At 43.4% G+C, this 14,293-nt stretch overlaps 1 protein-coding gene and 2 non-coding genes across 10 annotated transcripts in view; 2 read left to right on the forward strand and 1 right to left on the reverse strand.

The window, feature by feature from the left end:
- Positions 1-4,586: 4,586 nt before the first annotated feature.
- Positions 4,587-14,293, reverse strand: part of LOC119182165 (luciferin 4-monooxygenase) — a 168,863-nt gene continuing 159,156 nt past the window's right edge. For all 8 annotated transcript variants that reach the window (XM_075896095.1, XM_075896094.1, XM_075896096.1 and 5 more), the window contains one exon: positions 4,587-4,749. In XM_075896095.1, coding sequence (XP_075752210.1) covers positions 4,631-4,749 — 119 coding nt within the window. In that variant the 3' untranslated portion in view covers positions 4,587-4,630. The remainder of the gene's footprint in view (positions 4,750-14,293) is intronic.
- TRNAR-CCU (transfer RNA arginine (anticodon CCU)) lies at positions 7,766-7,838 on the forward strand. Its single transcript has one exon. It is a non-coding gene; the product is annotated as a tRNA-Arg (tRNA).
- TRNAA-CGC (transfer RNA alanine (anticodon CGC)) lies at positions 10,971-11,043 on the forward strand. Its single transcript has one exon. It is a non-coding gene; the product is annotated as a tRNA-Ala (tRNA).

A 14,293-nucleotide genomic window follows, 5' to 3' on the forward strand; every position in this document is an offset into this window, starting at 1 on the left:
CACAACTACGACAAATTTCACAAGCAGCGAGCTCTGACAAGGCGAGTTCCACCGCCCAATGCGGGGCGACTCTCGAGTCTCACCATCGGTCCTGAACGTGAGCCGCTTTTGACAGAAATGAAGGCCTTCGTCCTTCAGTTGCGGGGCAGCTCTGACTGGTGCCCTTCACAAAAATACCTATCTCAACTCTGCCGTCCTTCATACGTGATGTCATCCAAGGAGAGGTCGCTGAAGTGCTACCAGCTGCCCGCGAGCAAGATCTTGTGGTGGCCCCACTTACATTTGTTGCGGTAGCTTCTATGCCCCCTTGCAGAGGGCCAGTGCCACCTATCCAGCCTCCTATCAGCCATACTCCTTCTATTTCCTGGTCAACTATAGATGGGACTTTCGACATCAACTAAACATGGGACTTTCGCGCCACAACACCATAACCTCGCAACCACGCTAATCGTCGCCCTGAATTCGATCATAGCCCTCACCATCCCCTCGTCGCTGATCGCCGTCACCGATGCGTTGACCACCACCTACCGACGAGGGAAGCTAGACGACGCAGTTCCCGAGGCAAGAGCTGCGCAATTTTCGGTTGGTCCAAATCCTTGGTTTTCTCCTAGCGATGTCATTGACGTCTTAGTCGAAAATGTCGCTACAGTCGTTCTTGTCGATACCGGTGCCGCTTTATCTGCAATCGATGCCGAATTTTGTCACTCACTTCGTAAAGTCATGACGCCTCTTTTTAGATTGTTGCTTCGAACAGCAAGGGCTCTGCCCTTTCAACCAACCGCAGCGTGTACAGCCCGTGTGATCATTCGAGACATTGTGTGCACGTTAGAACTTATTGTGCTTTCATCATGTTCTGACGACATCAACTAAAGATGAGACTTTCGCGCCACAACACCATAATTTACTGGGCTCAAGCGAAGGTAGAATTCTTCTCCCTTGCCGTCTTCACCTCCGTCGACAGTCAATCTGCCGCTAAAATTATCCATATGCAACCGTGATCTTCGGCATTTGTACAGGTGACATACAGGGCTATCTCCGACATAACGGTCTTCTTCGTATCGTCTCAAAAAGTTAGTGCACGAAGAGCCCTTCCATTAGCTTTTGCTGCTCTTGATTTGGCCGTGGTTTTGACACAATGCCCATTCACAATATTCTTTCGACACCGCTCTCATTGCTTCGTTGCGAGTTCTTTGGTAACGTCGAGGTGATAGACTCTGCACGAATGGTCTCCGTCCCCGATCAGGTATCTTCCACAGCTGTGTGTGACAAGGTGTCCTCTCCGTGCCTGATGTAGCGTCTACGGATGTATTTAGGCTGTTCCTCACTGAATATTTGACGCCTTCGCAGCAATCGCCGCTCCTTACTGTGTTTCAGCACTTCTGCACTGCTTCTGACGTTGCACAAGCATCACTAGGCCGTGCACGCCCAGATGAACACCACATCAACACTATCTCTCATTCAACGCTGTGGCAACGGCCATATCTCGTGTCCTTTACTTAACGTAAGGTTATTGCAGAGCACTTCGACGACATGCTCCGCCGAGGCGTCAGCCAACCTTCGCAAAGCCCATGAGCTTCTCCAGTGTACTAGTCACAAAAAAGATGGGTCTATCCAGTTGTGCATCGATTTTCGGAGATTGAACAAGATCACGCTAAAGAATGTTTACCCACTGCCTCGCATTGACGTTGCTCTTGACTGCTTACAGATAGCTGAATTCTTGTCCTCCTTAGACTTGCGGTCGCGCTACTGGCACGTGCCTGTGGCCGAGGCCGATCGCCCCAAAACTGATTTTGTCACATCTGACTGCTTGTTGGAATTCACCATCAAGCCTTTCGGACTGTGCAAAGCACCTGCTACGTTCGAAAGAATGATGAAAAATGTTCTGCAATGTCTTAAATCGAACATGAAATTGTTGTGTTCGCCCCTGAATTTCCAACACACTTACTCCGACTAGATCACGTGCTTACATGCTAAAGTAACGCCGCGTTACAAATAAATCTCAAGAAATTGCGATTCTCTGTATGCCAGCTCACCATTCTAGGACACGTTGTGACCAAGGAGGGCATTCTCCCAGAATCTGATAAACTGCGCGCCGTTACTAAATATAATGAATCCACTACCATCAAAGAACTTCACTGTTCCATTGGCCTATGTTCTTATTTCAGGCGATTTGTTCGAAACTTTGCGTCGATTATATCACCTTTGATGCAACGTCTTGGTGACACTCTCGATATGTCGTCGTAGTCTCCAGCTTGCGATGAGGCTTTCACACCATTGCGACGTCTCCTTACGACGCCCCCCATTCTTCATGACTTTGACCCCCAAGCTTCCCCTGAGGTCCCTACCTACGCAAGTGTCATAGGCATGGGTGCAGTAGTCGCACAGCGTCAATCTGGTCACGCAGAATACGTCGTGGCACACGCCAGTCACACTTTCACTAAGGCCGACAGCAGCTACAGCGGGACAGAAAAGGAGTCTTTGGCCATTGTGTGGGTGCTTGGAAAGATTCGTCCATGTTTTTATGTTTGTTTCTTTGACGTCGCCACTGACCAACATGTGCTGCGTTGGCTTTCGACGTTGAAAGACAAATGTGGCAGCCTTGCCCGTTGAGCCTTGAACATTAAGGAGTGCGACATACACGTGGTTTATCGTTCAGGGCGCAAACATTCCGACGTTGACGCGCTCTCCCGCTCACCTTTCGCCCTTAAACAGGCCGATGACCCGGCGTGCGAGCGGACGTTGTTTTCTCTTAATTTTCATATTATTGCTGCGGAACAACGTGATGACCCCTGCACGGCATCATTTCTCGGCGCTTCTCTATGTCACCTCTAAAGTTCCACCATCGCGAACGCTCCGGCGCCAAGTTGTTCATTTCGCGATTCATTACATACTGCTCTACCGACACAACTATGCTCCAGAGGAGCTCGCATAGTTTCTTGACGTACCACGAATTTTGAGGTCAGAGATCTGCTCCTCCTTCCATACTGACCGCAGTGTGGCCTCGCAGAAGTTTTCAAGACGTATGAAAACATTCAGCACCGACACTACTGGCGTGGTATGTATATTTTCGTTCGCAACTTCGTCCGCTCTTGCCATGAATTCCAGTGCTGCAAGTCTCCCCCGCACATCTCCGCCGGAGAACTACAGCCTACGCAATGCCCGTCCCAACCCTTCGATTGTGTCGGCATTGATATTTATGGGCCCCTTTTCATGACTCGTGCCAGAAACCGGGGTATAATGGTGGCAGTGGACCACTTTACTCGCTAAGCGGAGACTGCTGCTCTCGAGGCTGCTACAGAACAAGAGGTCGCCACTTTCATACTGAACAGCTTTGTGCTGCGTCACTGAGGCCCTCAAGAATTGCTCAGTGACCAAGGCCGCACCTTCTTATTCGAAGTCATCGAAAAATTGCTTGATGACTGCACTATTGTTCATCGCGCATGCACTGCTTACCATAAGCAGATTAATGACCCTACGAAACACTTTATTCGAACTCTTGGGGACATGCTTGCTATGTACGTCACGCCTTATCACTCTGATTGAGACTGGTTCTGCCGTTCATAACCTACGCCTATTATACCGCGACGCAAGCCACAACCAGGTTTTCCCCTTTTTACCTCCTTTACGGCCACCACCCTACGCACACGATTGACACCATTATGCCTTATCGACCAGATGTCTCCGAATGTCCGCCTATGTCGAATGCCAGCAGACACGCTGAAGAATGTCACCAGCTGGCCCGCCGCTTTAGTTCAGATGACCACAACCACCACAAGGCCACTCACGATGCCCACGACTCGACTCCCGTGTTTCTGCCCGATGACCTAGTGTCACTGTTAGTTCCGCATCGCACACCAAAACTTTCTACCAAACTTTTCTAAAGTATGATGGACCTTACCGCGTCCTCGAACAGACTTCTCTAGTCAACTACCTGATTGAGTGAGTCTCTAACACCACCTGCTGATATGCGACGTCGTAACCTTGAGGTCATACACGTTCAAAAACTCAAGCATTATTGCGCTTCTACAAACCCTGAAGATGACTAAGTCCCAGGTTGGCTGATTTTTCTGTGGGGGCCCGTTGTTATGAAGAGGAAGTAGATAGACGCAAGGACAGCAGCATCGTGTGTGCCGCAGAGGCATGAGTTAGCGGACTGGGCTCGAATCAAAACTGTGTGCATTCAGCCAACAGTTCGAGTGCAATAAATCATCTTTACAAAATATATATATACACACACACACAAACATATATATATATATATATATATATATATATATATAGTGAGAAGGCTACCTCACAGTTCTACACGAGAGGAGTGACCTGTGGATTACGCTATAACAATCATGATATATATATAAAAAAAGCTGAGATAAATCTGCATCTCTTGAGTTATGTGGAACTGACATGTTGCTGGTTTCATTTACTGAGCCTAATTTATGTAAAAGCAAGCTTCCTAAGTGCAGACATAAACTATTACCTGTAGACACCTTGACGAGTGAACGCTTTGGGAAGGAAGCAACCTACAACACCCATACCACTCGGCACTGCTTCAATCACAGTGGTCCTACAGGTAGAAATGCATTCACTTATGTAGCAACCAATATTTATTATTGATTTTTCAAACATCACTTTACTGACATGCCAGAGAACGAGCCAGTGCTGGCCTGTTAACTTTTGCAGTCTCGGTCTTCGGTAGGCAGTCCACAATGAAAACGCCTCCATAGAGGTGCTTATGCACAGCCAGGTTATCTGCGAGAATGAAGACGAAATGTTGCTCACACCGAGATCATTGCTGGGGCTAAGAAAACTTGAAACCCCAAAAAATGTGTGACTCTTAAAAGTGTACAGACATGAATTTTATTGATATTGCGTTTCTTACTTTGCAATTAAAATGTACTTGTCGAGAGCCCTAAAAACACAGCTGCTTGAGAATGCGTTGAATAAATATTATATATACCGCTTCCTTGAAGCAGTAATTTTGGTTTCAACATCGATAAGATGACGTCAACGTGACAGGTAAACAGGGGTCTGACGTTACAGGATATATATAACATGTGAAATGCTAACAAGCACTGCCTCTTTGCTGGTTACGTAAATAAGGAGTTTGTCATCGTCCCAGAGACTTTCACAGAGATTTTCGTGATATAGGCAGCATTACTTGTCGTGGTAATTTTCATTGTGGCGCAGCTGGTGTAATGACTTTGTGATATATATATATATATAAATAGGGGAAAGAAGTGTATACCTAAGGGCTCGTTTTTCCGTGTTTTTAACACAATATTAATGAGATATAACAGACAGTAATGCGAAGGAATGTACAGGGGAAGTTATTAAAATCAATGGAAGATAAATAAGAAGAAAGAAAAGTGGATGAAAAAATGACCATCTGTGAGCAGGAATCGAACCTACGACCTCCGAATTACGCGTTCGATGCTCGAACCACTGAGCTATCACAGCGGCCCTCCCTCCATCCACTTTTTTGGGTTTATCTGTGAATTTAGAAGTAGGAGCGACAGTCAGCGCCATCTATAAGCCAAAACAACGAGTGTGAAAACACTCTTATGCGCATGTTTGGCGTCACGTAGCACGTGAACTTAATATGAGCGGGCAGCTGATTAATTGTCCCTCTTATACAACCTAAACACACCAAGTCTGCCAGTACGAGACCCTCGTTCAATGAAAATAAGGGAAAGAAGTGTATACCTAAGGGCTCGTTTTTCCGTGTTTTTAACACAATATTAATGAGATATAACAGACAGTAATGCCAAGGAATGTACAGGGGAAGTTATTAAAATCAATGGAATATAAATAAGAAGAAAGAAAAGTGGATGAAAAAATTGCCATCTGTGAGCAGGAATCGAACCTACGACCTCCGAATTACGCGTTCGGTGCTCTAACCACTGAGCTATCACAGCGGCCCTCCCTCCATCCACTTTTTTGGGTTTATCTGTGAATTTAGAAGTAGGAGCGACAGTCAGCGCCATCTATAAGCCAAAACAACGAGTGTGAAAACACTCTTATGCGCATGTTTGGCGTCACGTAGCACGTGAACTTAATATGAGCGGGCAGCTGATTAATTGTCCCTCTTACACAAGCTAAACACACCCAGGCTGCCAGTACGAGACCCTCGTTCAATGAAATTAAGGGAAAGAAGTGTATACCTAAGGGCTCGTTTTTCCGTGTTTTTAACACAATAATAATGAGATATAACAGAGAGTAATGCCAAGGAATGTACAGGGGAAGTTATTAAAATCAATGGAATATAAATAAGAAGAAAGAAAAGTGGATGAAAAAATTACCATCTGTGAGCAGGAATCAAACCTACGACCTCCGAATTACGCGTTCGATGCTCTAACCACTGAGCTATCACAGCGGCCCTCCCTCCATCCACTTTTTTGGGTTTATCTGTGAATTTAGAAGTAGGAGCGACAGTCAGCGCCATCTATAAGCCAAAACAACGAGTGTGAAAACACTCTTATCCACTTTTCTTTCTTCATATTTATATTCCATTGATTTTAATAACTTCCCCTGTACATTCCTTGGCATTACTGTCTGTTATATCTCATTAATATTGTGTTAAAAACACGGAAAAACGAGCCCTTAGGTATACACTTCTTTCCCTTATTTTCATTGAACGAGGGTCTCGTACTGGAAGACTTGGTGTGTTTAGGTTGTATAAGATGGACAATCATACAGCTGCCCGCTCATATTAAGTTCACGTGCTACGTGACGCCAAACATGCGCATAAGAGTGTTTTCACACTCGTTGTTTTGGCTTATAGATGGCGCTGACTGTCGCTCCTACTTCTAAATTCACAGATAAACCCAAATAAGTGGATGGTGGGAGGGCCGCTGTGATAGCTCAGTGGTTAGAGCATCGAACGCGTAATTCGGAGGTCGTAGGTTCGATTCCTGCTCACAGATGGTAATTTTTTCATCCACTTTTCTTTCTTCTTATTTATATTCCATTGATTTTAATAACTTCTCCTGTACATTCCTTGGCATTACTGTCTGTTATATCTCATTATATTGTGTTAAAAACACGGAAAAACGAGCCCTTAGGTATACACTTCTTTCCCTTATTTTCACTGAACGAGGGTCTCGTACTGGCAGACTTGGTGTGTTTAGGTTGTATAAGAGGGACAATTATTCAGCTGCCCACTCATATTAGGTTCACGTGCTACGTGACGCCAAACATGCGCATAAGAGTGTTTTCACACTCGTTGTTTTGGCTTATAGATGGCGCTGATTGTCGCTCCTACTTCTAAATTCACAGATAAACCCAAAAAAGTGGATGGAGGGAGGGCCGCTGTGATAGCTCAGTGGTTAGAGCATCGAACGCGTAATTTGGAGGTCGTAGGTTCAATTCCTGCTCACAGATGGTAATTTTTTCATCCACTTTTCTTTCTTCTTATTTATATTCCATTGATTTTATTAACTTCCCCTGTACATTCCTTGGCATTACTGTCTGTTATATCTCATTATTATTGTGTTAAAAACACGGAAAAACGAGCCCTTAGGTATACACTTCTTTCCCTTATTTTCATTGAACGAGGGTCTCGTACTGGCAGACTTGGTGTGTTTAGGTTGTATAAGAGGGACAATTAATCAGCTGCCCACTCATATTAGGTTCACGTGCTACGTGACGCCAAACATACGCATAAGAGTGTTTTAACACTCGTTGTTTTGGCTTATAAATGGCGCTGACTGTCGCTCCTACTTCTAAATTCACAGATAAACCCAAAAAAGTGGATGGAGGGAGGGCCGCTGTGATAGCTCAGTGGTTAGAGCATCGAACGCCTAATTCGGAGGTCGTAGGTTCGATTCCTGCTCACAGATGGTAATTTTTTCATCCACTTTTCTTTCTTCTTATTTATATTCCATTGATTTTAATAACTTCCCCTGTACATTCCTTGGCATTACTGTCTGTTATATCACATTAATATTGTGTTAAAAACACGGAAAAACGAGCCCTTAGGTATACACTTCTTTCCCTTATTTTCATTGAACGAGGGTCTCGTACTGGCAGACTTGGTGTGTTTAGGTTGTATAAGAGGGACAATTAATCAGCTGCCCGCTCATAATAGGTTCACGTGCTACGTGACGCCAAACATGCGCATAAGAGTGTTTTCACACTCGTTGTTTTGGCTTATAGATGGCGCTGACTGTCGCGCCTACTTCTAAATTCACAGATAAACCCAAAAAAGTGGATGGAGGGAGGGCCGCTGTGATAGCTCAGTGGTTAGAGCATCGAACGCGTAATTCGGAGGTCGTAGGTTCGATTCCTGCTCACAGATGGTAATTTTTTCATCCACTTTTCTTTCTTCTTATTTATATTCCATTGATTTTAATAACTTCCCCTGTACATTCCTTGGCATTACTGTCTGTTATATCTCATTATATTGTGTTAAAAACACGGAAAAACGAGTTCTTAGGTATACACTTCTTTCCCTTATTTTCATTGAACGAGGGTCTCGTACTGGCAGAATTGGTGTGTTTAGGTTGTATAAGAGGGACAATTAATCAGCTGCCCACTCATATTAAGTTCACGTGCTACGTAACGCCAAACATGCGCATAAGAGTGTTTTCACACTCGTTGTTTTGGCTTATAGATGGCGCTGATTGTCGCTCCTACTTCTAAATTCACAGATAAACCCAAAAAAGTGGATGGAGGGAGGGCCGCTGTGATAGCTCAGTGGTTAGAGCATCGAAAACGTAATTTGGAGGTCGTAGGTTCGATTCCTGCTCACAGATGGTAATTTTTTCATCCACTTTTCTTTCTTCTTATTTATATTCCATTGATTTTAATAACTTCCCCTGTACATTCCTTGGCATTACTGTCTGTTATATCTCATTAATATTGTGTTAAAAACACGGAAAAACGAGCCCTTAGGTATACACTTCTTTCCCTTATTTTCATTGAACGAGGGTCTCGTATTGGCAGACTTGGTGTGTTTAGGTTGTATAAGATGGACAATTATACAGCTGCCCGCTCATATTAAGTTCACGTGCTACGTGACGCCAAACATGCGCATAAGAGTGTTTTCACACTCGTTGTTTTGGCTTATAGATGGCGCTGACTGTCGCTCCTACTTCTAAATTCACAGATAAACCCAAAAAAGTGGATGGAGGGAGGGCCGCTGTGATAGCTCAGTGGTTAGAGCATCGAACGCGTAATTCGGAGGTCGTAGGTTCGATTCCTGCTCACAGAAGGTAATTTTTTCATCCACTTTTCTTTCTTCTTATTTATATTCCATTGATTTTAATAACTTGCCCTGTACATTCCTTGGCATTACTGTCTGTTATATCTCATTAATATTGTGTTAAAAACACGGAAAACCGAGCCCTTAGGTATACACTTCTTTCCTTTATTTTCATTGAACGAGGGTCTCGTACTGGCAGACTTGGTGTGTTTAGGTTGTATAAGAGGGACAATTAATCAGCTGCCCGCTCATATTAAGTTCACGTGCTACGTGACGCCAAACATGCACATAAGAGTGTTTTCACACTCGTTGTTTTGGCTTATAGATGGCGCTGACTGTCGCTCCTACTTCTAAATTCACAGATAAACCCAAATAAGTGGATGATGGGAGGGCCGCTGTGATAGCTCAGTGGTTAGAGCATCGAACGCGTAATTCGGAGGTCGTACGTTCGATTCCTGCTCACAGATGGTAATTTTTTCATCCACTTTTCTTTCTTCTTATTTATATTCCATTGATTTTAATAGCTTCTCCTGTACATTCCTTGGCATTACTGTCTGTTATATCTCATTATATTGTGTTAAATACACGGAAAAACGAGCCCTTAGGTATATACTTCTTTCCCTTATTTTCATTGAACGAGGGTCTCGTACTGGCAGACTTGGTGTGTTTAGGTTGTATAAGAGGGACAATTAATCAGCTGCCCACTCATATTAAGTTCACGTGCTACGTGACGCCAAACATGCGCATAAGAGTGTTTTCACACTCGTTGTTTTGGCTTATAGATGGCGCTGATTGTCGCTCCTACTTCTAAATTCACAGATAAACCCAAAAAAAGTGGATGGAGGGAGGGCCGCTGTGATAGCTCAGTGGTTAGAGCATCGAACGCGTAATTTGGAGGTCCTAGGTTCAATTCCTGCTCACAGATGGTAATTTTTTCATCCACTTTTCTTTCTTCTTATTTATATTCCATTGATTTTATTAACTTCCCCTGTACATTCCTTGGCATTACTGTCTGTTATATCTCATTATTATTGTGTTAAAAACACGGAAAAACGAGCCCTTAGGTATACACTTCTTTCCCTTATTTTCATTGAACGAAGGTCTCGTACTGGCAGACTTGGTGTGTTTAGGTTGTATAAGAGGGACAATTAATCAGCTGCCCGCTCATATTAAGTTCACGTGCTACGTGACGCCAAACATGCGCATAAGAGTGTTTTCACACTCGTTGTTTTGGCTTATAGATGGCGCTGACTGTCGCTCCTACTTCTAAATTCACAGATAAACCCAAAAAAGTGGATGGAGGGAGGGCCGCTGTGATAGCTCAGTGGTTAGAGCATCGAACGCGTAATTCGGAGGTCGTAGGTTCGATTCCTGCTCACAGATGGTAATTTTTTCATCCACTTTTCTTTCTTCTTATTTATATTCCATTGATTTTAATAACTTCCCCTGTACATTCCTTGGCATTACTGTCTGTTATATCTCATTATTATTGTGTTAAAAACACGGAAAAACGAGCCCTTAGGTATACACTTCTTTCCCTTATTTTCATTGAACGAGGGTCTCGTACTGGCAGACTTGGTGTGTTTAGGTTGTATAAGAGGGACAATTAATCAGCTGCCCGCTCATATTAAGTTCACGTGCTACGTGACGCCAAACATGCGCATAAGAGTGTTTTAACACTCGTTGTTTTGGCTTATAAATGGCGCTGACTGTCGCTCCTACTTCTAAATTCACAGATAAACCCAAAAAAGTGGATGGAGGGAGGGCCGCTGTGATAGCTCAGTGGTTAGAGCATCGAACGCGCAATTCGGAGGTCGTAGGTTCGATTCCTGCTCACAGATGGTAATTTTTTCATCCACTTTTCTTTCTTCTTATTTATATTCCATTGATTTTAATAACTTCCCCTGTACATTCCTTGGCATTACTGTCTGTTATATCACATTAATATTGTGTTAAAAACACGGAAAAACGAGCCCTTAGGTATACACTTCTTTCCCTTATTTTCATTGAACGAGGGTCTCGTACTGGCAGACTTGGTGTGTTTAGGTTGTATAAGAGGGACAATTAATCAGCTGCCCGCTGATATTAAGTTCACGTGCTACGTGACGCCAAACATGCGCATAAGAGTGTTTTCACACTCGTTGTTTTGGCTTATAGATGGCGCTGACTGTCGCTCCTACTTCTAAATTCACAGATAAACCCAAAAAAGTGGATGGAGGGAGGGCCGCTGTGATAGCTCAGTGGTTAGAGTATCGAACGCGTAATTCGGAGGTCGTAGGTTCGATTCCTGCTCACAGATGGTAATTTTTTCATCCACTTTTCTTTCTTCTTATTTATTTTCCATTGATTTTAATAACTTCCCCTGTACATTCCTTGGCATTACTGTCTGTTATATCTCATTATATTGTGTTAAAAACACGGAAAAACGAGCCCTTAGGTATACACTTCTTTCCCTTATTTTCATTGAACGAGGGTCTCGTACTGGCAGAATTGGTGTGTTTAGGTTGTATAAGAGGGACAATTAATCAGCTGCCCGCTCATATTAAGTTCACGTGCTACGTAACGCCAAACATGCGCATAAGAGTGTTTTCACACTCGTTGTTTTGGCTTATAGATGGCGCTGATTGTCGCTCCTACTTCTAAATTCACAGATAAACCCAAAAAAGTGGCTGGAGGGAGGGCCGCTGTGATAGCTCAGTGGTTAGAGCATCGAACGCGTAATTTGGAGGTCGTAGGTTCGATTCCTCCTCACAGATGGTAATTTTTTCATCCACTTTTCTTTCTTCTTATTTATATTCCATTGATTTCAATAACTTCCCCTGTACATTCCTTGGCATTACTGTCTGTTATATCTCATTAATATTGTGTTAAAAACACGGAAAAACGAGCCCTTAGGTATACACTTCTTTCTCTTATTTTCATTGAACGAAGGTCTCGTACTGGCAGACTTGGTGTGTTTAGGTTGTATAAGAGGGACAATTAATCAGCTGCCCGCTCATATTAAGTTCACGTGCTACGTGACGCCAAACATGCGCATAACAGTGTTTTTTCACACTCGTTGTTTTGGCTTATAGATGGCGCTGACTGTCGCTCCTACTTCTAAATTCGCAGATAAACCCAAATAAGTGGATGATGGGAGGGCCGCTGTGATAGCTCAGTGGTTAGAGCATCGAACGCGTAATTCGGAGGTCGTACGTTCGATTCCTGCTCACAGATGGTAATTTTTTCATCCACTTTTCTTTCTTCTTATTTATATTCCATTGATTTTAATAACTTCTCCTGTACATTCCTTGGCATTACTGTCTGTTATATCTCATTATATTGTGTTAAAAACACGGAAAAACGAGCCCTTAGGTATATACTTCTTTCCCTTATTTTCATTGAACGAGGGTCTTGTACTGGCAGACTTGGTGTGTTTAGCTTGTGTAAGAGGGACAATTAATCAGCTGCCCACTCATATTAAGTTCACGTGCTACGTGACGCCAAACATGCGCATAAGAGTGTTTTCACACTCGTTGTTTTGGCTTATAGATGGCGCTGATTGTCGCTCCTACTTCTAAATTCACAGATAAACCCAAAAAAGTGGATGGAGGGAGGGCCGCTGTGATAGCTCAGTGGTTAGAGCATCGAACGCGTAATTTGGAGGTCCTAGGTTCAATTCCTGCTCACAGATGGTAATTTTTTCATCCACTTTTCTTTCTTCTTATTTATATTCCATTGATTTTATTAACTTCCCCTGTACATTCCTTGGCATTACTGTCTGTTATATCTCATTATTATTGTGTTAAAAACACGGAAAAACGAGCCCTTAGGTATACACTTCTTTCCCTTATTTTCATTGAACGAGGGTCTCGTACTGGCAGACTTGGTGTGTTTAGGTTGTATAAGAGGGACAATTAATCAGCTGCCCGCTGATATTAAGTTCACGTGCTACGTGACGCCAAACATGCGCATAAGAGTGTTTTCACACTCGTTGTTTTGGCTTATAGATGGCGCTGACTGTCGCTCCTACTTCTAAATTCACAGATAAACCCAAAAATTGGATGGAGGGAGGGCCGCTGTGATAGCTCAGTGGTTAGAGCATCGAACGCGTAATTCGGAGGTCGTAGGTTCGATTCCTGCTCACAGATGGTAATTTTTTCATCCACTTTTCTTTCTTCTTATTTATTTTCCATTGATTTTAATAACTTCCCCTGTACATTCCTTGGCATTACTGTCTGTTATATCTCATTATATTGTGTTAAAAACACGGAAAAACGAGCCCTTAGGTATACACTTCTTTCCCTTATTTTCATTGAACGAGGGTCTCGTACTGGCAGAATTGGTGTGTTTAGGTTGTATAAGAGGGACAATTAATCAGCTGCCCGCTCATATTAAGTTCACGTGCTACGTAACGCCAAACATGCGCATAAGAGTGTTTTCACACTCGTTGTTTTGGCTTATAGATGGCGCTGATTGTCGCTCCTACTTCTAAATTCACAGATAAACCCAAAAAAGTGGCTGGAGGGAGGGCCGCTGTGATAGCTCAGTGGTTAGAGCATCGAACGCGTAATTTGGAGGTCGTAGGTTCGATTCCTGCTCACAGATGGTAATTTTTTCATCCACTTTTCTTTCTTCTTATTTATATTCCATTGATTTCAATAACTTCCCCTGTACATTCCTTGGCATTACTGTCTGTTATATCTCATTAATATTGTGTTAAAAACACGGAAAAACGAGCCCTTAGGTATACACTTCTTTCCCTTATTTTCATTGAACGAAGGTCTCGTACTGGCAGACTTGGTGTGTTTAGGTTGTATAAGAGGGACAATTAATCAGCTGCCCGCTCATATTAAGTTCACGTGCTACGTGACGCCAAACATGCGCATAACAGTGTTTTTTCACACTCGTTGTTTTGGCTTATAGATGGCGCTGACTGTCGCTCCTACTTCTAAATTCACAGATAAACCCAAAAAAGTGGATGGAGGGAGGGCCGCTGTGATAGCTCAGTGGTTAGAGCATCGAACGCGTAATTCGGAGGTCGTAGGTTCGATTCCTGCTCACAGATGGTAATTTTTTCATCCACTTTTCTTTCTTCTTATTTATATTCCA

The sequence above is a fragment of the Rhipicephalus microplus genome, chromosome 5, assembly GCF_043290135.1.
Source record: "Rhipicephalus microplus isolate Deutch F79 chromosome 5, USDA_Rmic, whole genome shotgun sequence".
Lineage (NCBI taxonomy): Eukaryota > Metazoa > Arthropoda > Arachnida > Ixodida > Ixodidae > Rhipicephalus > Rhipicephalus microplus.